Source organism: Myripristis murdjan, chromosome 1 (assembly GCF_902150065.1).
Source record: "Myripristis murdjan chromosome 1, fMyrMur1.1, whole genome shotgun sequence".
NCBI lineage: Eukaryota > Metazoa > Chordata > Actinopteri > Holocentriformes > Holocentridae > Myripristis > Myripristis murdjan.
In genome coordinates, this window is record NC_043980.1 from 33,506,367 (window position 1) to 33,533,312 (window position 26,946).

General features: G+C 40.1%; 1 protein-coding gene across 2 annotated transcripts; it reads left to right on the forward strand.

The window, feature by feature from the left end:
• The first annotated feature begins 483 nt into the window (after positions 1 to 483).
• On the forward strand, positions 484 to 26,635 carry cabp2a (calcium binding protein 2a). Of its 2 annotated transcripts, none has more exons than XM_030063743.1 (7): positions 484 to 611; positions 1,643 to 1,825; positions 23,369 to 23,399; positions 24,295 to 24,429; positions 24,996 to 25,105; positions 25,883 to 26,030; positions 26,492 to 26,635. In XM_030063743.1, the coding sequence occupies exons 1-7, from the start codon at positions 552 to 554 to the stop codon at positions 26,515 to 26,517; spliced, it is 693 nt and encodes a 230-aa protein (XP_029919603.1). In that variant the 5' UTR covers positions 484 to 551; the 3' UTR covers positions 26,518 to 26,635. The 2 variants fall into 2 exon arrangements, with proteins under 2 accessions (XP_029919603.1, XP_029919593.1); XM_030063733.1 differs by lacking the exons at positions 484 to 611; positions 1,643 to 1,825 and adding exons at positions 19,514 to 19,592; positions 19,968 to 20,189.
• Positions 26,636 to 26,946: the final 311 nt, after the last annotated feature.

Sequence of the window (26,946 nt, forward strand, 5' to 3'; positions counted from 1 at the left end):
GACCTTTTCGTTTTTAACTATTTTGTTTTCTCTGTTTTAATCTTTTATTGCTTTTAATCTTTTATTGTTTTTAATCTTGTATTGCTTTTATTAATCTTTTTTAAATCTTCTTGTTTTTTGCCCTTTTTGCCATTTGTTTTGTAAAGCACTTTGTAGCATTTCAAAAAGTGATATAAAAGTTTATCATTATTAGAATTGTTGTTGTTGTTGTTGTCTGTGTGCACTAGCTGTGTGCATGCAATCATGTGTATGCATGTGTGTCTATGTGCATGTGTGTGAGGCAGAGATAAACACAGAGAAACCAAGAGAAAAAGGGATGCAAGGGAGGGATGTGGATATAAACAGAGATGAAAGAGAGATGGATGTGGATGTAGGGAGAGGGATGAGAGGGAGAGAGGGATGAGAGAAGGAGGAGCAACAACAGCAGGAGATGTGCCTCAGATTATCAACCAGTGTCAGATGCTCTAGAGACAGATAAAGAGGAGGAGTGGATAAGAGCGTGTCAGGGGGAGAGACAGAACATCCATGTGAATGCAACCTGGGCTGCAAAGATGAATGACGCGAGAAGCATGTCATCCATGGAGGTGCCTGAGGGAAAACTTGTCAAAAAGGTCAGTTTATGTGTGTGTGTCAAAGTGGGACTTTTCATTGTCCTAGATCTTGGCACTGTTCCTCTTATCAACTGAACATGTAATCTGGTGGAACTGTGTTTGCCAACCCTGGCCTCGCTGGCATGGAGGCACCATCATGAGTATGTGTGTAATAAATGGGTCAAACACTGTTTACAAATATTTTTTAAACATTCATTTTTTATGTGTTTGTGTGTGTGTGTGTGTGTGTGTGTGTGTGTGTGTGTGTGTGTCTGCATGTGTGAGTGTATATGTATGTGTGTGTGTGTGTATGTTGTTGAAGTCTGAGCGGTGCTGTAACAGTCTGTAATCCTTTTCACCTCAGCATTTGACCCAGATTTCCCTAAAGCAGTTCATTCATTTATTCATTCATTTAATACCTGATTGCTTCACCCACTCATTCATCATTTACTTTATTGCTGAATTAATTGCTGTGTTATAAATAGACAAAATCATTCATCCATTCAATCCTCTTTCGCTCATCATTCATTTGCTTTTTTAGCCATCCACCCATGCATTCATGCATTACTTCATGTAAAGTGACCTGCCTTCAGGGACGCCCCAGAAGCCACTTGGTAGAGCTCGTACCAAGTATCAAGACTGTGTCCTTATCACAGTGGCACGGGTTCAATACTGGCCCAGGCCCTTTACTGCATGTCATCCTCTCTGTCCTGTTGTTCCCATCTTTCTTGGCTGACAGCATCAGCCAAGACAGAAAAAAGTGAAATAACTTGCTTTTACCTGCTTGTCAAACTTACTGGGCCACTCTGTCTCATGAGCCATGAGGCAGAGTGGTTGTCTAGTAATCTGAGGGTTCCGGTTCCTCTGGAGAGTCTGTTGAAGTGTCCTTGAGCAAGACACTGAACCTCTAGCTGCTCCTGATGGGAATCTTGTATCCTTGCATGGCAGCCTCTGCCATCAGTGTGTTTGTGTGAAGGGGTAAGGTATTATCATAAAGTGTTTGGTAGATGAGAAAAGCTCAATATAAATGCAGTCCATTTTACATTCCACAGGGTTCCATTAAGAAAAAGATAGAGTCATTTCGGCGATGGAGCTCAGCTAGTATGAAGAAGCCTCCAAAGCCCAAGGCCAAGACCTTGAGTCTGTCATCCCCTGTGGGAGACCCTGAGGATCTCTGGCTCCGAGAGGGAGACAAGAGGAAGTTGAGGCCAATTGTCGACTCGGTCTTTGGACAGGTAGGACACTCAAAGGGTCATCAGAACCTTCTTAGTGTTTGGGTGAGTGCACTCTTAAAGGTGATCTGCCATGGGTGACTAATTCAGGACCACACACATTCTATCTCTGAATATTCATTAAAGGGATTGTAAACTAAAATGTGCAATTTTTCACTGAAATTATTTTATTGTCATGGTTGAGTGTAGAATCTGAAGTTCTTTCTATGCAGAGAAAGATTGACATCAGGCCTGTTGGTTGTTTTGTCCTGAGTTAAACTGGCAGTTTTGCTGGGGAGGGATTAAAAAGTTACTTTCACACACAAAAACTTTGGTGATCAGGGGGTGCCCTGGTAGCACACCTGCTAGAGCGCGCACCAGGAATCAGGGTTAAGTCCTTACCACAGTGGCCTGTGTTTGAGTCAGGCCTGATCTCTTTCCTGCACGTCATCCTCTCTCTCTCCCCTGTGTTTCCTGTCTCTCTTGACTGCCACTATCAAATAAGCAGAAGTGCCAAAAAAAAAGCTATAGTTTGTAATCCAATCAGAACACAACCTTGGTTTTTATTACACCATCTGATGTTGTTATGTAATGAATGAATTGTAATGAAATCAAATGGGAAAAGAAAAAAAAAACAAAAAAAAAAACATTTTCTGTCATACTGTGGAACAGATTTTGGAACTGTGACTGGTTGGTCTTTTCCAATAATGTTATTCTGGGGGAATGCCCACTCAGTCATGCTGGAATGGATTAGTGTAGCAAATGCAGACTTTAAAACTTTGAAAATCAGTGGGTGGCTTTCCGAAACTTTCTAATCTTGGTGGATGATGACTATATAGAGCTCAAGAATAGCCTCTTACTAAATATTACCATCCCCATTTTTGACTGGGTTTACCATCCCTTAGAATGATATTAGGCTTACAGTACCTACTGTGTCAATATACAGTGATAACACATTTTGTGCCTGTGTGTTGTTGTTATTCATCTACTTGATACACGGGTATGTTGGCAGTGACACTGTCTATCTGGAATCTGTCTGATACATTTTGATCAAAGCATTTCAAAGCTGTTAAACTTGGACATCCAACACCCTGTTAGCTGACGTCTGAGTGAATATTGAATGAAAAATGAATGAATAACCCCAAGCCTAACAGAGAAAAGTTTATGAGACCTGTTAGTTGGCTGGCCTGTAAATATTATTTTATCCTTGACTGGTAAAGTGCAGTACACTGTACGAAATGACGCTGAGGACTTGGAAATCTTGACTGAGACTGAGAAAACACTTGAATATGACTCCACACCCTACTAGATAAGAACTTGACAGAGGTCATTATACTATAATACAAGTTCCTAAGTTCTGTTTTGCTTTAAATTGTGTTTCCTATTTGATTTATCGGTTCCCTTCAAGGACCTGGGGTCTGATTGAAGATATAAACTCTTAGTTTCCTTGTTTGCCCTATTTAAAACAACTGCTAATGCCATGGTGTTTCAACTTCAGGCACTGATAAGGTTCATGGAAAGCGCAGGAAGCTTGACATTCACAGGAATACCATCATAATTTGTGTTGACATGGTTATGCTCTGGCTTTGCTCACTAACTAGTTACAAGTAAAAATTTTGGCACAAAACTGCTTTCTGTGTGAGGTATGAAGAAGGTGTAAAGTAAAGCTTTATGCTTCAATTTGTTGCAAAAATAAGGTGTTAAAAGATTATAAGACTGACTGGTGGGAAGAGCACTTCTGAGCTTTTGTACTTTTATACCTTACTCCCTCTTTTTAAACCACCTACCATGGGTTACAGTTACATATGACTAACAGTGAGCTGCAGACCATGTTCGTGTGAAGCAGCTGAAAATGTCTCTGTATAATGTCTTTAGTGATGACTGAGCAAGTCAAGTTGGATTGTGTGGCAATTCTGAATGCCACACAAACTGAAAACATCTAATAAAGGACAGAGAAAGGCACTGTTTAACACAGAGGAAAACAACACGGGACAAAAGGGAATTGAATCCGTCAATGAACCTCAGGGTCAGTGACCTCCTGTGCTGAAAAGTTACAATGAAAGAATTATCACTCCGATTCCAGCTTGAGATGCAAAGAGCCTCAGAGTCTCTGACTGATTATCCCATCCTGCTATGTCCAGCTATGGAGCATGTAAGCATCCACGTAATCTTTCTTTATGAGTACATTCAAAATGGAAGTTGCAGTTGTAGGACTGAGAAATAAACGGGTCAGTCGCAGCACTTATAAAAACAGACCATAATAATTGTCCTCTGAAAAGAAAAATCGGCCTCAGAAAGTGAAATACACTGAAATCAGTATTCCACCATACAATTCCTCAGAAACATTAAAGTAAACAGTTTCTCTAATTTAAGCCAGCTCTAAAGCTCTAAAGGCTTATTTGGGCCTGATTTTTTTTTTTTTTTTACGTGGGGTACAGTAATAATTACCAGAGTATCTCCACTAATTCAGTTGCATCCGAATTCGCCATATTAATAACTTTCATGGATTGCTCACTCCTGTGTCGCTAAAAATCCCACCATCGTTCAACCACTGTAAAATGCTCTGTAAAAATAACCCCAGGTAAAACGAATTTCCCTATTTTTATTCTTTGTTTTGGGGTCTTGATAATGGAGGACGCACTCGAGTTTCATCTAGTTTATGTCCATCTCTGCTTTTACTGAGACTTTTATCCCGTCCCAATAGGTCAAATGCATTACAAAGGTCCTGCAATAATTATTACTTAACAGATATTGTCCTGAATAAAACTTATCCCATCTGAACAGGACTTAAGCTTTATGGAGGTCTGTGTGTATATGGAGCTGTAGATTTATCTCAGTTGTGTGTGTGTATGTGTATGTGTGCGTACATGCATATGTGCATCCAGATGGACACTGGTCACCGATATTATGTTCTCTAATTATGCTTGATCTGGACTTTTGGTTCAGCTGCATTTGAATAGCAGCTTAGATGGAAAAGCATCTGCAGGCCAGTGTAATGATTTTAATTGAGTCTGATTTATGCCCATGGCTGAATACCAGGCATCCCACTATCAAGAATGTGGGATTTTGAGTTTATTACTACGTGTGGTATCACGGTTGCTCAATTCCTCGACTAATTATGCTGTTAAATTTTATTGGATCACGGACATTTGTTCATTTTCAGATTGTTTTGCTGAATTTCAGTGATTTCCAAATGTGCCAGCTGCTGTTAATGGCTTCCTTATGTTTTGTCGGGTTTGCAATCATAGTATTTTGAAATTTAGGTCTGAAATGTGTGAATAAATGATTTCCATCTGCTCTGCTGTACAAGGTTCTGGTTACAGTTTTATTTATTGATTTATTCTGCATTTGTCTTACATGCAGTGGTTTCTCAAGATGTTTTTTTTTTTTCAGTAATACTACTGGTTACTGAGCTGCCAGTGGGTTTTTGGCAAGCTATGGCTTTGTCTGGTGTCTTGAAAAAACAGAGAGATGTTGAAAACATCATGCTCACATTACACTCCCTTTCAGCTTTACTGAGAATCTATTTTGACTGGTGCAACCACTCAGAAGCACAAGCAGCTGTTCAAGTCAAACAGGCTAAGTACTATGTCATTTTTTTCATTGGTAACACTCCCCAAACGTATGTCCATTTCCTCAAAATACAAGGAGGCTCTGGTCTTGTCTCTTCTCTCTCTGGATTCCTTCACTATCTGTGTCTCTCATTCTTTTTTTTTTTCTTTTTCTTTTTTTTCTTTTTTTTTTTTTTTTACTTTCGATTCTCATTGGAATATGAGTCATCCATACCCTGGGGAACAGATGGAGTGAATGAGAAAAGCCGGGATGAGGACCAGAGAGTGCAGTGAGTGATAGATGTCATAAAGGAGGAGAGAAGAGATTGATTGGGACATAAAGGGGGATTAGCAGGAAGAGATTAAGCGAACCAGAGGATAAGATTGTCAGTCAGAGACAGATTCTCTCACACTGAGGAGAGAAGAGTTAAACTTTGAAGAATAAAATGCACCTGAAAATATGAATTTGTGTTAATGTTATCGTGTTTCAATCAGTGAATCAGTGAGTCACTCGGTGTCTAAATTAAGATGACGAGAGTCATGCTATGCAGAGAGATGCACACTAATCCAAGCTTTCTATGAGTTGATTATTGAGCTTAACTTCTTTTCTTTCCGCTGTCAAATGCAAAACTCCACTTATTATTAGTGTAAGTTACTACTGAGCGGGCAAACTGATTGTTCCTGCCTCCTCTGTCTAGAGCAGGAAACTACCTCATGCTAATTAGTACTAATAATAATACTTAGAGCTATTTCAAGAAGCATTTAACAGCATTTATTTACAATGCAGTGTAGTTTAAAAAGGATTTCTTATGAACTGTTTTTGCAGTCAAAGACAACATATTCTCATGAAAAAAGATAATGTATGTATGTCTATTTAAAATATATTGAAATATCACCTAGTACATTTATTTAAATGTGTATTCTGGCTACACTTAACATTGAAATATAGAGAACTTTCAACAAACACACTATGAAATATATTTTCAATTAAAAATTGGTGTAATATCTAAAGTGAACTTTTTAGATTTGGCTTTCTGTATTTTCAGTGTGTTAAACACTGAAAATAAAAATAAAAAGTTCTAAAAAGTTCTATTTTAACACAATTTAGGAACACTTTATAGACTGGTTGCTTGTAGTTTGGTGTGCTCTATCATTCTAATATTTAGAGTACTTTAGTCTTTCTTTTTTCACCAGAGCTCTTTTGCATCAGTTTTCATTAGGCTTGACATATTGTCAAACTTTACCAAAAGAAAAACTGCTGGCTGCAGAGTATGTAGGGTAGTGTCAAAGGCACAGGGGATCTCCAGATTTATACAACCTGCTTTATCCCTTTGTGTTGCTCATACAACATGTGACACCACTGATTCACACTGCCCTGACGGAAGGGTTGAATGAATTACTAATACACTTAACCATTTTTTAGGATCAGCTGGATCAAGCATAATCTCTCAGAAAATAATAGTCCTTGAAAGGTGTGGTTAGACCTTTTTAAAAGCTCATACCAAACTACCAAGCTTCATGCACCGTGCTGAAACTAAGGGATTACTTTACTAATAACAGGAAAGCCATAAAGCCATGCCAAATCTTAGAAAGCATTGCCAAGGTAACTGATGATTGAGTTAAGCTTGGAAAGCAGCGCATTTTGATTTTCTTTTTTTTTTTCTAGGAGGTTTTTAGGAGATTTATTTGGGAGGTCAGAGTAACGACACAATGATTCTCTGACAGCAAACAACAAACAAAACAGCGCCACAACCGCAAGGTGGGCCCAGTGATCTGTGCAAGTCTCACCAGTATGATTGAGTGTTGCCAACAAGAGCTCCATATTTCAATGAACACTCATTTTCAGCTGCTCGCTTTCCCTGGGGAACATAATCCACAGAGCAGGAAGCAGAGGCCAAAAAAATCCTGGTCAGTAAAACAAAAAATCCAAGGGAAATTGGGGAGCTCCATCAAGGCTAGGTCTCAGGGATCAAACCAGCAACATCACATCTTTAGGCCATGACTGCCCATGGCCTAAAGGTGTCCAAGGCTTCAGGGGCAATCACAGAAAAAGAGACCATATTAGAAGGCGGGAGGATACAAGTTTTCCTCATTTCATTATTTCAGCATTACCCCAGTCTAAAGGGAGAATGCAATTAAAAATAAGCAAGCAATGAATATTTTATTTGTAAGTATCCATCCTCACAGCAGCAACAGGCTGAGGAGCGCAGCCCAGCCACAACTTCTCAGGAATGCCGATGCGTTCCCAGGCCATCTGGAATATGTAGTCTTCCCAGTGTGTCCTTGTCCTACCCCGTCTCTCCTCTTAGTCAGACATGCCCAAACACTTCCACAATGGAGGCGTCCAAGAGGCATCCTAATTAGATACCCAAACAACCTCAAACAGCTCCTCTCAACGTGGAAGAGCAGCAACTCTAATCTGTCCGAGCTCCTCTCTCTACAATGAGAAAAATGTTGTTCAAAAAAAAAAAAAAAAGAAACAATAACAGCTTCAACAGACAGATTTATTAGTTTATTTGATGTAACATTAGCACTATGAGACAGCTGCTCTGAGCAGCGGCTCTGTCCCATAGAGAGAAAAGAACATGTGGTTCCAATTTTTCTGCTACTGTCTCTGTATTTGTAGCCCTGCATCCTATTTTTGAGGTAAATGTCCAATTGATAGAACTTGCAGGGCATCACAGAAAGCTCAAATCCACATGTTAGTTCACAGGATCTTTCATACACAAATTTGGACAGGTGCAAAGGCATTATCCTCCCTTTGGGAATATAGAGCTGAGAATGACAGCAGGGAAAGTGGGACAGCCCAAATAGCCATATGTGGTCTTAGTCTGAAAAATCATTTGAGGTTAAAATGTAACCTCCAAAGAGTGCACCCACGCTGTCCGTCCATTCATTCATCGTTCCTGCACTCTACATCAACACTCAGTGTTGATCAGGGCTTGATTAAATGGAAGTCCGTGTTCCCTTTTTTTTTGTCTGTCTGTCTTTCTGTCATTCCCATTACTCTCTCATACATAACTAGTGGTTGGTGTCATGTGAGGTCTGCAGATCTCCCCATGTGCAAATTGCTTTTGCCCTTCTATTGAGTTGAATATAGGTCACTTCATATGCAAATTAGGTAAATCAACAAAGGGGTAAAGTTAGTACCCACTATTTACTTAGTGGGTACTAACTTTTTTTTTTTTTAACTTACTGTGTCTCCTGATGGGTTAAATATTTTTGTAAGGTAGTCCTATATACAGTCAGTAAATAAAAGTAAGATTCTCATAGACACACATCTCCAGATGGACTCCAAACACTGCAGCTCACATTTTAAATTGCGAGTACAACTTCTGGAACGCTGAAATTACTAGTTTGTGTTTGCTTTAATTAGAGCTAAACTCTCTCAAAGCACCCCGTGAGAACAATCATAATTGCTGAACTTGTGTAATGAGAGACTCATGGTAAAAGCATCTAAAAAGAATGGACACTTGGCAAAACACGACAGGATGTGAGACAGGATCAGAATTGTCTTTCCCAAAAAAATTAATTAACAAAATTTCAAAGAGAAGAAAAAGAGGAATGAACAAGGATAATAAAATAAATAAATAAATAAATAAAAATTAGGATATAGAAAAAGTGCACTTTGAGGATCTCTCACCCCAACTCTTTTCCTGCTCTACCCTTAACTCTATCCTTTTGAAGCATCGCCAGAACAACACAGAATAGGCGATAAAAGAATCCCAGTTTGATTGAGGTATGAGATAGTGTTTGGACTTTTTTTTCTGTCTCCCTCCTTTTTTGTGTGGTTAGTGCTGAGCATTAAATCAAAGTAATTTCAGTTGATGTACCCACATTTCTAGCCCTAAAATATGCAGTGCATATGCAAGCTTCAAAATAAAATGACTTTTCAGCCACTGAGTTAACTTTCCACTCTAAGGTTCTAGTCTGCGGTATATTTTTGCTCAAACAAGGCTCGAAACTAAGTTAGTTTGTCAAACTTTTACCCTTTTAAATAATCAAAGACTGCACTGATTAATCAACAGATTTGGAGTGTGTAAAACAGGGCTTCACAATATTTTCTCTTCATTGACTAGTAAGTGAAGGGGCGTGCCATCATCATCAGCCTGATAGTTTGATCCTTATTTGTATCCTACTGTATATTTGACTTGTGAAAGACATGATTGCCAGTTAACCAATGGGTTGGCCATATAGGGACTTGGTATTTTCATGCATTACATAATAGTTATGATTGAAAAAATCATTTTGAGAGGTTTCTGTCTCTCGTGGGTTAGAAATTTTGTTCTAGTATACACCACTTGGTGTGACTTAGACCCATCTTCAGTGATGTATCCTGGGGTCATTGGGTGCTTTCGGGTCTTTCAACATCATACACCCTCACCCAGGCGACCCAGCTGAGGTTGATCAGGTCCCGGCTTGTGTCTAAGTGGCTTTGTTTGTCCATGGATCTCCGCGCTTGAGCCACAGCCATTTCGACGCCCTTTCTGTGGCATCCATGATGTTCCTGATGGCTTTCCTTGCATTCCTTGCAGTCCCTTCACTCCTAGCATCTTGAGTGCTCTAATGAGGGACTGGCCGACGAAACATCTGAATCCAACGTCGAGCTCCAATCCAGCATCGGGTTCGCCATCCCCTGCTTCAGCACTTGTCTGTCAGCTCTTCATATTTGTCCCTCTTCCTTTCAAAAGCCTCCTCCATCCGGTCTTCCCACGGTACATCCTCCTCCATTTCTGCAGCGCTCATTCATAGAGGTGTTTCACATGGTCTACTGCACCATTATAGAAAAAACATACTGTCACCACTATCATTATCCTAGTGACAAGGGATTATTGCTCAATCCAATTCCCCAGAAATGGTTTAATTGTAGGTTTGGTCTAATTCCAAACTATGGGTGTGTTTATCCTACTTGATTCACTAGACAAACAAACAAACACACAGATCCTGTCAGCTACTTAACCATGTAAATGATCTCAGCATTTATCAACTTTTCCATTATTTGTTTGTGTATTGCAAGTAACCTGGGAGGTTGGCTCTCGGTGGTATTGGTCATCACTGGTCATTGATAAATTATTGTATGTATGTTTAAGTTATCTAATCACTCAGGGGCCATTACCCATTGTTACCCAGTTTAACAATCCAACATAATGCCTTGGATTAGATGGCTACATAAATCAGCTCTCAGTTACAACCTCCACCTGATGATACTTAAACAGAACAGTTTCATAGGTTTGTTATTCTGCATACTATGTACGGACGTCCACTTGAAATTAACAGTCTACTCCTCCATTTGGAAGAACATGTGCTCTTGATCTAACCTCAAAGGAAGTCCGGGATGGTATCCCAGCACCATCAAGGGGAAGCAAGAAGAGTGCCGTCCTGTAATTGGGTCTGTGTGCAATGATGTGAGTAGAGTGGTTAAAAGTCTTATTTTGAGGTCAGTCCTGTGGATTTTTTCAGCCGTTTCCTTCCTTAACCAAAGAATGCCAGGTTGTTTTTGGGGGTGACACGCACTGGCCTTGAGCAATGTGTGTCCTTCCTGATGAGGATTGGGAAATATTATTAATATATTAATAATATGTCCAGCATGGATCCAGTGTTTTTTAAGTGACCATGCTGATGTGGTCAGTTACAGCTTGCCAGCAATAACAGCTGTGGTTAATTTGCATTGTGCATTGTACCTTGCCTTTAGCTCCTTGGAATTCTACATTACCTATCTTTAAACTCTTTAAAAAGTTCCTGTGTTAGTTCTAATATCTCAAACTTATGAAAGAGGAGTAACTCTGTAGAATTCTCCCAGGGGTCTCACTACACTTGTTTTAGCCTTTTTTTTTTTTTTTTTTCTTTTGGCAGGATTTAATAAGTGAATCAACATATTCATCTCATTGCATCTGGACAAAGATTTGGCACCGGGTATAATTATTTTGGTTTGTATATCCATGTAATAACAAAAGGAAAGGACAGAGAGGAAGAAAAAGAAAAGCTGGATTTCTTAAGTTTTGTCAGCTGGCAGCTTTTTGTCAGTCATCATCTGGTCATCATCTTTGTCAAGTAAAGACAATTGAAATTTTTAGACTTTCCAGCCATGTTGATTAACTGTGCTACCGAGGAAGAGAGGAAATCTGAGAGAATAGAGTTTATCGATGCAGCAGAAAAGTTTTGATATTGTGGAAATTACTGAAAAGGAAGTGCAGGAGAAGTGAGAAGTTATATTAGAGAACTGGATGAAGGATAGGGAAGATCCTGAGATCTTGTGAGATCCTGCTGTTTGTCTTGCTCGTTGTCAGTCCAGCCTGTTCAACCTGTTCTCTTGTGAAGTTCCAGCCTGTTTTTTGCCCTCACATTTCCATGTGAGTTGAGACATGTTTCAACTGTAGGAAAAAAAATTGTGTTAGTTTCCCGTTAGCCTGTGAGGTGAAAATTCACTTGATATTTGGTCTAAAAGTTCTAAGCCGGTCCCACACCAGATCATCAACATATCATCAGTGTAGTGACCCAAAAACTGATTTCAGATTTCAGACACACTCTTACTGACCAGGTTAGCATAATTAGGTGTAAAGCAGGCTTTCACTGCTGTCCCCTTGACCTCTCTATAGGAAATTTATTCCTCGTTCATTCAGTCATTCGTTTTCCAAGCCACTTAGTCTAATTAGGGTCGTGTGGTGCTGGAGCCTAGCAACCAGCTGCAGGGAGAGAAACCGTTTGAGTGCTCCCATGAAGTTGAGGTGCTGATCTTTCTCCACAGGCTTCTGCTGTGCTGCTGGGCCTACATAGATGACTTGCTGGGGAAATAAAAGCCTCTTGTCTACGAGAGCAGTATCTTCACAGAGTTCCAAACAGCTCATAGTGGAGTCTATCAGCTGGCTGGCTTTAACTTGGCATCTCTCTGATTTATGGAGCTTCTAAACTCCAAAAACAGGATTGAATTTTTGATTCCCCACCAATTTTCATAAAACTGCTAATATTTGGAATCTACACAGCTGATTTCTCAGGTCAAAAATATTAAAAGTGAATTCATTGATGAAGCAGCATAGAAAAACTTACTGTTGTTGTCCTGTTTATTTGCTGCTCTCCACTCCTCCTCTCAATGCTGATATGCAGATATATATGCCGATAAGTGCACATACTTTGAAGGCTGCAGCCGCTGAGTTGGGACACAGTTATAGACAGACACATTCACACCTAAAGACATTTAGTATCTTCACTTCATCTGACTTACATTTCTTCGAACTCTCAGCAGAAACCCACACAGACACAGTGAGAACTTTCAAATTCCACACAGAGAGACCCCTGACTGGCCAGGAATCGAACCAGGACCTTGTTGGTGTGAGGTCTGTGAAGGTCTTTAACAAATGGTTTCATAAAGAAATCTACAAAAACAGTGTTCAGTTAAACAGCCATCACTAGACATGATCGGTTTTCCTTCCGTCCTTGTCAGTGCAACTTAATGTTTATTTCTGAGAGTTTTCTGAAATCAAAAAAAGGAGGTTGAATGTATACATTGATATACTCTTTGAATGTCCCTTTGTTGTTGTTGTTTTTTTTTAATCAATACAAATGTTGCCTGATGGAAAAAGAGGTCTGTTTAGTTGTAACCTAATCTTATATTACTGCATGGACCTGGCATATGATATTGGCCTTCTTCTAAACGGATGGGTCATGTTAGTGCCATAACACTTAGGCCGGTGCAATTTCCATGCAATTAGTTGAATGTTGTGTGTGTGTATGTGTGTGTGTGTGTGTGTGTGTGTGTGTGTGTGTGTGTGTATATACAATGTACATTTGCATTGGAACCAAGTTGCATGAAAAAGTTTCACATGTAACATCCACTTTATATTCAAACTCTTCTAAACTCAGTTTCACTCAGCTGAACTCAGTCTTATCACAAATGTCATATGTCCTCTTTAAAAACACCATTTGCAAGAGAGATTAATGCACATTAAAGGTCAAGGGACACTGGTCATTATGTTATGTGTTGTATGGTATATTTAGGTCTGTCAGCTCTTCATATTTGTCCCTCTTCCTTTCAAAAGCCTCCTCCATCCGGTCATCCGGTCTAGTACCACTTGTCTTGATGTTTCTGACACCAGCACCATATCTGGTGAGTGTGGTTTCCACAATGTTCTCTGGGAATTTGAGCTGTCTCCCTAGGTCAACATTTAGCTTCCATCCCCGAGCCGTTGCCAGCAGCCCCCCTGTTTGACTCAGACACTGCTTCAGCTTCTCCCCAGCTTTAACAAAACAAATTACATACCATAGTGAGTCCAACAGTCGCAGGAATTCAGTAATTTCCCCCAGTGCTTTATTGTTATGACATACTGACATACATCACAATTTAAGTTCCAATAATAATGGTACATATTTTATTTCTAGATCTAATAAAAAACAAAAATAGGGTAATTTTTATACCATCTGCTTTATCTGTTATCTTTGATAAGGGTGGATGAGAAATCCAATCAGCTCATCATTCCAAAAATTTAGATCTTTGTTCAACATGCAAGGTACTGTAGGTACAAATGTTGCTTTCCATTTGTTGTACAGTTTTACTGTCCCTGCTCTTACAAGGAGAAAAGTAGTGGTGGGTTAATTTTTTTTTCTGCAGCGCTCATTCATAAGGTGTTTCACATGGTCTACTGCACCATTATAGAAAAAACATACTGTCACCACTATCATTATCCTAGTGACAAGGGATTACTGCTTAATCCAATTCCCCAGAAATGGTTTAATTGTAGGTTTGGTCTAATTCCAAACTATGGGTGTGTTTATGCCACTTGATTCACTAGACAGCTTATGATTTTTATTGGTTCTCCAAATTAGATTCAAATGATGAGGCAGTCCCAATTGATGATTTTCATTGGATGGAAAACCAAAAAAATCATTGGCATTGGAACCAAGTTGCATGAAAAAGTTTCACATGTAACATCCACTTTATATTCAAACTCTTCTAAACTCAGTTTCACTCAGCTGAACTCAGTCTTATCACAAATGTCACATTTCCTCTTTAAAAACGCCATTTGCAAGAGAGATTAATGCACATTCAAGGTCAAGGGACGCTGGTCATCCTGTTATTTGTTGTATGGTATATTTAGGATTAGGACAAAGAGGTGAAAGAGCAGATGAGTACTTTATGATCCTATGCATGCACTGACGTCAGAAAGGCTTTGTACACATAAGTGTTTTCCCATCCTCTGGCTATGATTGTAAATGCACTGGGATTACATGACCTGTTTTAAGCAGCATGCAGTTTGAAAGTGTGGGACAATCCCAGCTGACCAATAAGAGCACAAATTTGTTCAATCTTTGTATGACAATCCCGTTGAAATTATTGTCTGATTCACTGAACAGCTGGGTTACAGCCATCATTTATTTTTATATTTTGGTGGGCTAAGTTATAGGTCACAACATTTAGGTCACTATGTGAACTTGTGTGCACTTTGCTTTCTGATATGTTTGTGCAACAAATTTGGAGTATTGTGTATAATAGACCTCCCTGCTACTGCACAAAATCTAGCCAAAGTCATGAGAGGTCAGGTCATTGTTGCGCAAGTGTGCATGAAAGGCACATTTGAGAATTTTTGTTTTATCCGCCCACGATGCAGATAATTGAATAACTCTTGTACCACAAGTAACAACATAATGGTTTCATGAGTAATTTTAATGTGATTTCTGAATTTAGGAACAGTAATGTGTTACATTATTGTATTACACACAAATGTAATGTGATTACAAGACTGATGCATGCACACACACACATACACATCATTTCTGCCAAAATGCTTGACCTGACCTAACCTGCTCAAAACTGTCAGCATGGCATGGAAAATCCTGACTTTTGGAATCTGTCCAGCATGTTGTTTACTCCCAACACTGGATTTTAGAATTTATTAATGTAGGCCCATCCTTTATCCTTGTCATTCACGCATCTGGTGTGCTTGCTGTTGTCGAGGGATGGGACGTCCGTTCTCACCCAACTGCTCTGTTGTTTGTGGGTTTTAGGGCTGAAAAGCTCTCTGTTCATGCCGGGTTGTTGTTTGAGGCACAGTATCAAATGTTGTTGCACTGAAGACAGCTAGGGAAATTCTGGTCCTGTGCTCGCTCCAGATAGATAGAATGACAGAGAGACTGAAATGAAATGAAAGACAACTCAACCAGCAGCAAAACTTTGTGTATCTCCAGCCCATTTTACAAAAGTATACACACTCTTGTCACAAGTAATTTAAAAGTTAAATCATAAATGATAGATTTGGGTAGATTCAGTAATAATAGATTTGTTAGATATCACGTTCACAGAGCAAAATAGTGAGAAACTGATGACTGAGGTTTTCTAAATGAGACACAAACAGCCCCTCCATGCCAGGACATTTCAGAAGATTGACAGGGACAGATCAGGCATGGAGAGAACACATAACGTGTGATGTTGATGAGAACATATGCTCAGATGATGAGGACTAGGTAGACTAAAATCAGCGAGAGGTTATTTTTTGGTGCAAGTTTATTTATTTATTTTTTTTATTATTATTATTATTTTTTTTTTTTTTTTTTTTACAGTTACTGGAAACTGTATTATAAATTTTAGCCGATCCCTGCAGTTGAATGTTTGTTTTTATTACTTTTCATTATCTGTATGCCAAAAAACTTGAGCCTTTTCCTTCTTACATTGTTGCATATTCTCTAATATCTTTTCTGCATTTTCTAGGAGATACTCTCTTCACAGAAGAGAGAGGAATTAGAAAAGAAAATAACATCACAAAGACTTCAAAGACATGCAAACTGTCGACTGTAATGCTGCTTGTTTGTGTTTTTAGGTCACTGTTCTCATCTCTGGTCCTTGTGTTGTGTTACAATCTGAGTGCTGGTGTGCTGCTGTTAAGAGAAAAACAACGCTTGTGTTTCGGTGGATTCATTCAATTGTGGGACTTGCGGTGTTTTGGTGGTTTTGTTGTATTTTAGGCATGAGAAGGCATGACAAGAACTGCTGTGTGAAGCTGCATGTTGATGCAGAAAGTTTGGTATAGATTTTTAAAAACGTGAACTTAGTCAGTGTTGATAAATGCTTGTAGCAAAATAAGTGTAAAAATAAATGAATAAATAAAATCAAAACATATAATAATATCCTGGGTGGTCCAGCTGGCTCAGGGGGCTGAGGCACATTCCATGTAACTGAGACTCATTCCATGTAACTCTGGCTTAAATCCCATCGCACAGTCTTTCTTCCAATTCATTTTGCCACTCCTTTTCTTTTCTTTGTTTTGTTTTCTTTTTTTTTTCTTTTTTCTTTTTTGTCTTTTGGGATAATCTGTTGATCCTTACAGTCAACTCTTGAACCCAGCTCCCTGCTCACCACGTCCTGCTGAATCTCCCCTCTCTCTCCCCTGTACCCTCACTGCATTCTTTTCTATTTAATGGCACTGACATTTGCTCAAATATGTCATAACAAAAACAGAAAATGATGGGTAGTAAACAAATCACCACTGGACTGGTGTCTCCAGCAGCAAAGCATTGCATTTGGTTGACATCTAGTGGTGAATCATAAGTATTACTCCTGGGAACAAATTCATTTTGCATCAGCAACCAGATTTACTTTGCTGCACTCTGCTGGTGTCAACTTTGCATTGTAGAGCATGATTATCATTAATCAATAGTAGTGGTAGCAGCAGTTGTGGATTCGTTCCTACAGACATATCAGACAAATGAGAAATTAGTTTCAAGCTTTATCAGAGAAATGCATCATTCACAGACTTGATTTGGTTGAGCTCAACTGTCAGAAAAATGACAGAGGTTCGAAGAAGAAAACAACAGAAAACACTTGGATCATGAGAACAAAGGATCAGAGTTTAGTGTAATCAGAGGGTCTTGTGGTATAAAAATCGAGAAATAATACTATGCAGAGCAAAATACAAAGGGAGAAACGATACAGAAACACAGGAAACAGATGGAGAGAAAAGTGTGGTGTGTTAGAAAAAGAGGGAAATGTAGACAGAGAGGAGTGTGTTGGCTCTCTCACACTGGGGGTTCAGGATTGATCAGTCTCAGCGCTTATGGCCTCTCTACGCAGGCTGTGCTAATTTTTCAAGTATTACCTACAAGTAAGTACCTACTACTTACTTGTACAATACATCTTTACCACTATACACCCACACAGAGAAACACAAAAAACACATGAAAATGCACAAAGACATGTTGTGCATAGACATTCACAGGGGCCACCTCACACACACATATATCACACATATATATAATATACATACATACAATGTATAACTTAAATACATATAATGTCAATATGCAAAAATGGGAAAAAATGGGAAATATGAACTGGTTGCAGTTGCAATATGAGAATTACATAAGCACAACCACACCTCTTTTCTTCCTCTCTTCTTTCTCATCCTCTCTTCTGATGTCATCACTTTCATATTTGGAGTGAGAGAAATAAGGCAAACAGCACACGGATATTCAGAAACAGCCGTAAAGGCCTGTTTCTCAACTTTGCTACTGTATAATGAACAATCCTGATACACAAGCAAGCTCGGGCGCCCATCTGTTGGACCAAACAGTCAAAAAGTCTGATTAGGAGAGGGCAAAAGGCCTCAGTCATATAAATAAGGATGCCGGAATGAAAATGGGCCAGTAATCGCAGGGCAAAATCATTTCTAAGCACTTTGCACAGCACACAATCTGGATTAACTGGCTTTAATGCTTTCTGTGGCATATTCAAGCAAGATGTCCTAATATTTGACGAAGTTAACACCTTGATGGTTAAATCCACATTTAATTGGCCAGCTAAAGACCTTGTTTCCAAATGTAAGCTGGTGTTCAAAGCTCCAGATTCACAGAACATAGTACAGTAATGGCTAAAGAGGAAGAAAAAAGTCCATACAGTGGACAATAGTAGGATCAGCATGTGTTAATGCACATCGTATGATAAACAGATATCTATTTTTCACTTCCGCCCATATTGTTGTGCATTGTTCCTCTCTATGTCTTCTGTGCAGTCTTTTGTGTCTTGCCCTTTTCTTCATTTTGTTTTCATTTCATTTTACGTTGTGCAATGTAATTTGGGAATGTTAAAAGGGCTCGTTTTTAGACCGCTTTTCTCATTTCTCGTTCTGCCTTTCAGCTCCTTGTCTTCCCTCAGCGCTCTGTCCCTCTCTAGTTCCTGTTCTTTCCCCTGTCTTTTACTTCATTTTATTTTCTTGAGCCCTGTGAAATATCCTTCAGCGTTTACTCGCCTACCCATTCCCTGCTCCCCGTGTCCTGTCAACATAACTCTTTTCCTCTAATCTGAAATGCTGGGGATTAAACAGGCAGCCAACTCTCCAGCTATAATTCTACCCATCCCCTCCCCCTTTCACTAGTCTCTCTCTCTCACTCTCTCTCTCTCTCTCTCTCTCTCTCTCTCTCACTCTCTCTCTCTCTTTCTCTCTCTCTCTCCCTATGTCACAGTTATGCCAGACTAGGCATTTTGAAAATATAAGCATGATGTTTGAGAGGCAGAGAGAGGGGAAGGTGGGCGGGATGGATTAGATTAAGTTGGTTGGAATTCAAGGGAACACTTACTGTACAGAAAGGGGGGTGGGGGGGTGGGGTGGACATGGATAAACAGTGAGAAAAAAGTGTGTATGTGCGTGCGCCTGTGTGTGTGTGAGAGAGAGAGAGAGAGAGGGAGAGAGGGAGAGAATGGTCGAGTCATGCAATCAGGGCTAGAGTCTGACAGCAGGTTGTTTGTAAATCAGCGCAGATATGACCTGGCTCTCCCACCCGACTCTATGAATCTCCACTGCCCTGGTGCCATTCCATAATTTTACAGTACACTTCTCTACCACCAGCATGAGAGCCCTCAGTAACCTATAGGAGTTTAGGATTCAGTGCGACATCATATGCCTACCTTGCCTCTCATTGGACCAATAGCAGCTTGGATCGCGGCACGTGTGCTCAGAGGAGTCCTCGGTCCTCGCCTTCAGTAGTAGTGTTACAACTGGAAACATTCGCCTTTGTATCAGGGGGTGGCAAAAGCATCGCCCCATGGGATGCACTGGATGCCTTCTGTTGGACTTTGGAGATTTATGTGAGAAGTGAACAGAGAGGGGGACACAGGGGTGAGGTAAGGGAGAAGAGTGGAAAAACAGCAGGAAACGGGTGGGACAGGGTGGTGGGAGAGAGGGGGAACGAGAGAAAAAGTCCGATAGGTGTAGGTGATGGGAAACATCAACAAAGCGTCTAAAAAGAACAAAATGAAGAAGGTAAGAAATGATTCAGTTGCTCATGATTCAGTAAAAAATATTTTTAACAAATAGGACATGTAAAGTATTACTGTGGGGATGTCAACATCTAAACTTGGCATTAGTTGTGATTTGTTCAGCTTAGTGCTGACAGCTTAATTTGGGAACTGAAGTGCTGCAGTGAATAACTTCAGTAACACACAGCAGGCAAAAACAGTTAGCCACCATGCTGGATTTTTTTGAAGTTTTGATTTTTTTCAGATTTTACCTGATATGGTTACTTTTTCCAAACAATAATAGAAGCTCTCTGAATGAACGTGGTTCACTGCGATCAGAGAAACCTGCTAAGTGGTCCTTTTACCTGTCTCCTAATCTGATTGGTTCCCCTCCTTTAAGGGGGTGTCACCCATGGAAGGAAGCGGGGCCCCATTGGCTGCGGCCATGTTGGGGGGAGTGAGTGGTGCAGGTGAGGTGGACACAGACGATGAGGAGGAAGGAGCATGCGAGCGGGAATACGATGAGCCGCTGTGTACTCTGGTTCAGAACTGCAACATGCTGCACAACATAGTGGGGCCCGCCTGTATCTTCCTCAGACAGGGCTTCGCACAGAGCCAACTTGTATGTATGAGACACACACACATACACACACACACACACACACACACACACTGATGCATGGTGCAACACAGCCAAAATGTCAGCTGCCAAAATCATGTCTAATTATCATCATCCATTCATGTCATAGAGCCAGCATTATCATTGTTTTTAGCAAGGTCAAGTAAAAGTCATTTATTAATTCAGCGTGATACCCACCACCACCCTCACATACAAGTTCACCCTGTGAGAGTCAGCATCCCATTAATAACACATCATATTCAACTCAATCTGTTGTGCATGAATACATGTGGAGAGGTACATATCCACTTTAATCTCCAGTATGTGTGAACAATTGTTACCATTTCGTCAGTCAGTGGCTTCACTTACATATTATTCTTTACTTTAACCTTGAATACAGTGCATTTCATGCCCGCAGTGATTTTCTAACACTTTTCTCAAATGGTGCATATCTCAACTTGGACTACAACTCCCTGTTTGGAGAAAAGTATTCATTCTGTCTCTCAGCCGCAAATGTCAAAATGTGTTTACTATTTTGTGTTAAAGGTGCGCTATGCAAAATTGCTGAGGACCAGTTGAAATGAGGGCCGTTTACTCAACCAACAAAAATGTGGAATAAGCATGGGAACTCTAAACTCAGCCATCAAATGGTGTGCTTATTTCGTATCACTTCAGTCAAGAAGGTCTCACTGCAGTCGACCCTCAGCAGCTGTTCACCATGTACTTTTAAAGAAGTGAAGGGATATGTTCTGCTGTTATACTTCCTGTAGGAGTCCTGTGTAAAACAAGTGCAGACTGTAACAGATTGCACCACTGTGACAGAGTCACTGGCCTTGCCGTTTGCACAGATTGTAATTTAGATCACAGATTCAGCTCCTAACGATGTGGGCTCCGACAAGCATCCCACTTATTCCAGATTAATGTCTGTGGTAGAGAAGGAGGAGATAGCAGAGATCAATAACGGGGTAATTTCTTCATAGTGTGGCTGGTGGTGCTAATTGAAGAAAGCCATTAGGGAAGTGGTGTAGTCACTAGTAACAGGTGCTTTAGCTGCAGCAGAGGTCCTGACATTTTTAAGGACCTTGGGCTGAGTCTAAAGGAGGAGTGGAAGAGTACTGGATTAAAACAGGGATGAAATACGATTTGTTATGGTCTTTTTTGCTAGTGTGTTCTACATCTTGCATTTTAGGCTATTTACAAGATATTATTTTGTAATGTAGGCCTGAATTTGCAGCCTTGAATTTGCAGAAACACCCAATGGACTTATTTAAACTCATGGATTCAAGAAAGTAGTATAGGATTCCTTGACAGAGTATACAGATTAGTCCGTGAGATGGATAGGGTGTGAATGATACCCTCTACTGGTCACTAATCCCCTGTAATCCCTTTTGTTCTCTAAAACGGAAAACTGGTGGTGCTCTTTTGGCAACAGCATAATACCAAGAGTTTTCTTCTATACCATTTTTTTTTTTTTTTTGTGCTTAGTGTCACTTGCGCTAGACTTTTGATGATGAATTTGTTGAAACCCTCCTTAAAGCTAATGATCAGTATCATGCTACAAAGGCTATTATTAGGATTTGTGATATGACACAGGGATTCTTCCTTTGATGTTTGATACCCTTTAATAACTTTTGTTGAAGCTGAATGCAGAAATTGTGTCTGATTTTTGCATGAGTGATCCTTCTGCTGCTTGCAAGGGGAAGCAGCAAAACTGTGCACAAATTTAACACGGAAAATGTTTTCCTCCTCGCTGTCTTCACTCAGCTCAGTTCAATTTGACAGTCAGTCTGTCAATCTGAGACCAGCGGCCATACCAGCTGTGTGTGTAATGTACATGTTCATATGTGATGCCTATGCAGGTGTGTAAATCAAGTAATCAAGTGCTGAAGTGCAGTGCTGGCAGATGAAAAAAAAATCAACAGATAGGAAAATGAAAAACAGATAAGCCTTTGTGAGTTGTAATACAATTTAGCCCTGTAATCTCCCTGCCACTGTTCTCTCCCTTGCATCTCCCTAATCCGACCCTGTAATATTCCTGCTGGTGATGTCACAGCCTGTCAATCTCATGGAACATGTTGCGAACAAACCCCTCCTGGCATCATCTCAGCCAATGCCAGCGTACTTGTAGGCCAATTGAAATTGCTGCAAATTGTTTTTGGCTGGCTGTGGTGAAAGTGAGAGAGTTTTTTCTCTTTGGTATTTGGCTTCGGCTACACTGACGTTTCCACTAAGTGCTCACATCTGCCATTTCATTCCCTTAAAATGTGTGAGTAGGAGCAGATGTTTGCTCAAAGAGGATTTAACAGGACACCTACAGCTGTAATCATTCAAGAGACTGCCACTGTAATCATTTAAGAGACTGTCCTCCAGTGAAAAAATGACCCCATGTGGCCTTACAGCCCCCCCCAACCATCCCCCTTGCTGACTCAGCAGTCCAACTGGACACCTGCAGACTTCAGCTATTAACTACTGATGCTTCAGGTCTCCAAAGAGAGACTAGTACCATCAGAAGTCAACACACTGTAGCAACTGTCGTTATGGGATGAGTGTGGAGATTAGTTCCTGAGTGTTTTGATGAAGACGGTTGTTCTTTTGAATATTTCTCATGATGTGTTCATGCACCATTTTGCTCAATGTATAATGTGACAACCCGCTCAGTGTTCAACAAGTCAAATTCCTGAGCCTCTTTTGGCAGAATTGGAGAAAGGGGACGTTTTTTTTTTCTCTGAAATTTGTCAACACACAAGCGCGTACTCTGGTATTGATTTTGTGTATGTGTGTGTGAGGCATGTGCGCATTTGGAGTCAGAAAGTAAAGGGAGTCTGTGTACCTCAGCTTTTATTTCACTTTGAAAGCTTGCTATGGAGCTTCCCTATCAGCAAAAATGGGCGATTGGGCAAGAGTTTTGTCTAGCAGAATTACCAAACTGTTATGAAGGTCAATCGGATCAAAAGCCCAGTAAGCCTGACATCAAATCTCTGCTCAGACAGATGAACATGAAACAAAACTGCTTTATGGGAAAAGAGTCAAGGCATGTCCTGTTCACATTGAAAGCATGTTTCCTGCATGTGTGTTGCATGAGAGAGAGAAAGTCACCCTGAGAGGGAGAGAAAGTGTGTATAACCTGACTGGCTTTCCGTTTCTCTGTATGTTTGTTCTGTCTGCCACCTGCACCACTGTAGGACAGAGATCTACGACCAGAGGAAATGGAAGGTACAGAGATATCAAAAGCTTAATCCAAATCCCCACTCCATCTCTCGCTCTCTCAGCCGCTCCCCCTTTTTCCCTGCCCCACGTCCCCGTTCAGAACCTCTCTTTGGCTCTGAGAGGCTTTGAGATTGTCTTTAAACTGTGGAGTCTGAAAAGAGTGTACCACCTTTCCCGACTGTGACTTTTCCTGAATATCATTCTGCGACTGTTTGTGTCATGTCATTGTCACATGTGCCAGTGTCTGATTGTTGTCGTTTAATTACATTATTATTCAAAGGAAAGTATTTTTCTGCATAAATGGAGCACTGCCCCAGTCTGCCGTTTACTTCACTTTTTACTTTTACTTTACTTTACTTTTACGCATTCACAAGAATAAGAAACAGTACTACAGTTTTGTGGGAAAAAAGGGGATGACAACAACAACAACAACAACAACAACAACAACAACAACAACAACAACAACAATAATAATAATAATAATAATAATAACTGTAACCTGCTATGGTTTCTGTAAAAATGCTTTTAAAATGGGAAACACAAGCAAATATTTGTGTGATTATGTTCTCACAACCTGGGCCACATGGTCATGACACAAAGGGAGATGCATACAACAAAAGACAATTCAACAAACTCTAACTATGCAAACTCTTGAATGAAAAAGGATATTTATTATGAAATCTTAGACTGTCACACATCTTCAGATTTTTGTTAATTGTGGTTGCAGATGACTAGTTGCATATCACATGGGTTTTACAGAAGTTCTACGAGTGAGACAAGAATGACAGAGTCACTGATGAGGCCAATTGCATCCTAATTATTGGATCTCTCTCTCTCTCTCTCTCTCTCTCTCTCTCTCTCCTTCTCACACACTGTGTTACCACTCATGCATTTCATACAGAGCTGCGTGAGGCATTCAGGGAGTTTGACAAAGACAAGGATGGCTTCATCAGCTGTAAGGACCTTGGCGAGTGCATGAGGACTATGGGCTACATGCCTACAGAAATGGAACTGATAGAACTCAGCCAGCAGATTTGTGAGTCCTGCATGCACAGCTGCCACACACACAAACACACACACACAATGAGATAATGAGATGTATATCAATTTAAAAATGTTGCACTATACCTATACTTTTATAAAATTGTCCCTGGCTAAAGGGTAAAGATGACTGAGGTATTACTGATATTTTACATGCTTCAGAATTAAAAATTACTGTCAAATTAGTTGTATTTTTTTTTTTTTTTTTTAATTTTAAAGAAAACAGTGACTGCACATTAATGCTCTTTTTCAGTGATCACAATCCTGCTGTGGTAGTGCTGTGGTAGCACAGTGTTGATGAAACTCAGGGAATCTCTGAACAAAATATTTAATTCATGTGTTTACTCAGCCAGAGCACGTAGAAAATCACCAAGCTATTTTATACATGAGGACTCCAAGGATCGCCCACCTCATTCTCCCCAGGATACACATAGAAATGGCATTAGGTTATTGATTGTTAGGGTTAGGTCTTTGGTCTGCCGCTGGACTAATCTCTAATAGACATTTATTTTGCGCTCACTACAGTTTCTTTGGTACTAACTTATTTTAACCCCCCACTAGGTGGTGGCAGAGTGGACTTTGACGATTTTGTGGAGTTGATGGGTCCCAAGATGCTGGCTGAAACAGCAGATATGATTGGAGTCAAGGAGCTCAGAGACGCCTTCAGAGAGGTTAGTACCAGGCTGCTGGCAGTTCTTGGCCCTGATCCCGAGGCATCAAATTTAATTTATTCAATTTAATTTAATATTGCAGCTATCACTTCACCCATTGTGCCTCTTTTTTTTGGGAACCTGAAACATCCCTAATTAAATGACCATATAATTTCTAGTGGACTTCCTTGCCTGCTCATTTACCTATATCTAGGAATGGAATTTGATACGATTTTAGCAATTCTGATTCCATGATCGAATCTACTTATTAATTTGATTCTTTAACGATTCTCTTATCGAATCTCACTGGGCATTTACGTTTACATTCGACAACACATGACGCGCTAGCTTTAGCCGCACTCCTGCTGCTTCTTGGCTGAGATTCATTAACGTTAGAGTCAGTAATTGCATGCTGTGTGGCCAAATGTTTCTGCACGCTGCTAGTACTTCATCCATTTGTCGAACTAGAAGTTTTGCAAGCGTTGCAAGTGACTGTTGTCGTCCCTCCGCGTGAAGTATAACCAAACTTTTGAATGCCTCTGCCTCGACACCATGCTGACTCTGTAGCAACGCAGCGTGCGTAAGACGTCATAGTGCATGCGTAGCAGACTCGACAGCGGAATCATTAAGCACTTCGGCAAACGAGTCCAAGGATTTGGACAACTGAGAACCGGTTCTTAACAAGAACCGGTTCTCGAATCCAATCCCTACCTAAATCTAGAACTCTCTCTACTTAATTCATTATCTTATGCCTTTCTCTTCCCACACTTTCTTCATTCCCTCCATCTGTTTTTCTAGTTTGATTCTGACGGTGATGGTCAGATCAGCCTAGCAGAGCTGAGGGAAGCCATGAAAAAGCTGATGGGGGAGCAGCTCAACCACCGTGAAATTGACGAGATCCTCCGAGATGTAGACCTCAATGGGGATGGGCAGGTGGACTTTGAAGGTGAGTGAGGAAAATATTGAGGGTGACTGAGAGGTGGGAGAGATGTAGAATTGAAGGAAAGAGAAGAGGAAGTAGGCATGAAGGGAATAGAGACAATGGAGAGGGAATAGAGCTGGATACACAACAATAATGTAGACATCAAGAAAGAGGACAGGAGATTGATGCAGGAGATGGAGATGAACTTGTCAGGCATTTATGATAGTTTCCCTCAGAAAATGTTTGAAACTGGAGACTGAATTCAAAGAATGTTGGACTCAATTTCCTTTTAAACCTATTTAATGAAATTATTTGATGCATGGTAGAGGCTAGAGGATGGATGGTCTATCCAACCTATTCAGTGGTGTAACATGCACTTATATAGAGCTCAACAGGTGGATATTGAAGTTATGCAAAGGGGGAAAACAAGATAATGGAAAGATTGGATAGAGTTAAAATGATCAACATGTCTTTTCTTCCCACAGAGTTTGTACGAATGATGTCTCGCTGACTCTTCACCAAACCTCACTGCGCTCAACCCAACCTCTGCTGCACTATACACAATGATATGAACCAGACTTCATGCACTGTTCATGTTACTATTCTTGTAATTCTATTTGATGTAAACAGATTTAATGGTGTCTTTTTGTCTGTATTTTATTTATTGTTCATCTCTCAAGTTTAAGAGAGTCCTCTTAATGTGATGTATGCTGCTGTTGTGGGAATTTAATATGTATGTAATAACTAATAAGAGATTATGGAGCATGATGGCTCTGCAAGGAGATAGTTAAATTTCAACTGAGATTCAGATGGGAATAAACATTTTATTTGAATTAAAGTTCAACAAAGTTTCTCACAGAGAAAGCTCGTAGCAGAACACCTCTTCCCTTAGCTTTGCAGCTTGGATATCTTAGATCTATTTTTGCATCCAAGATTATTT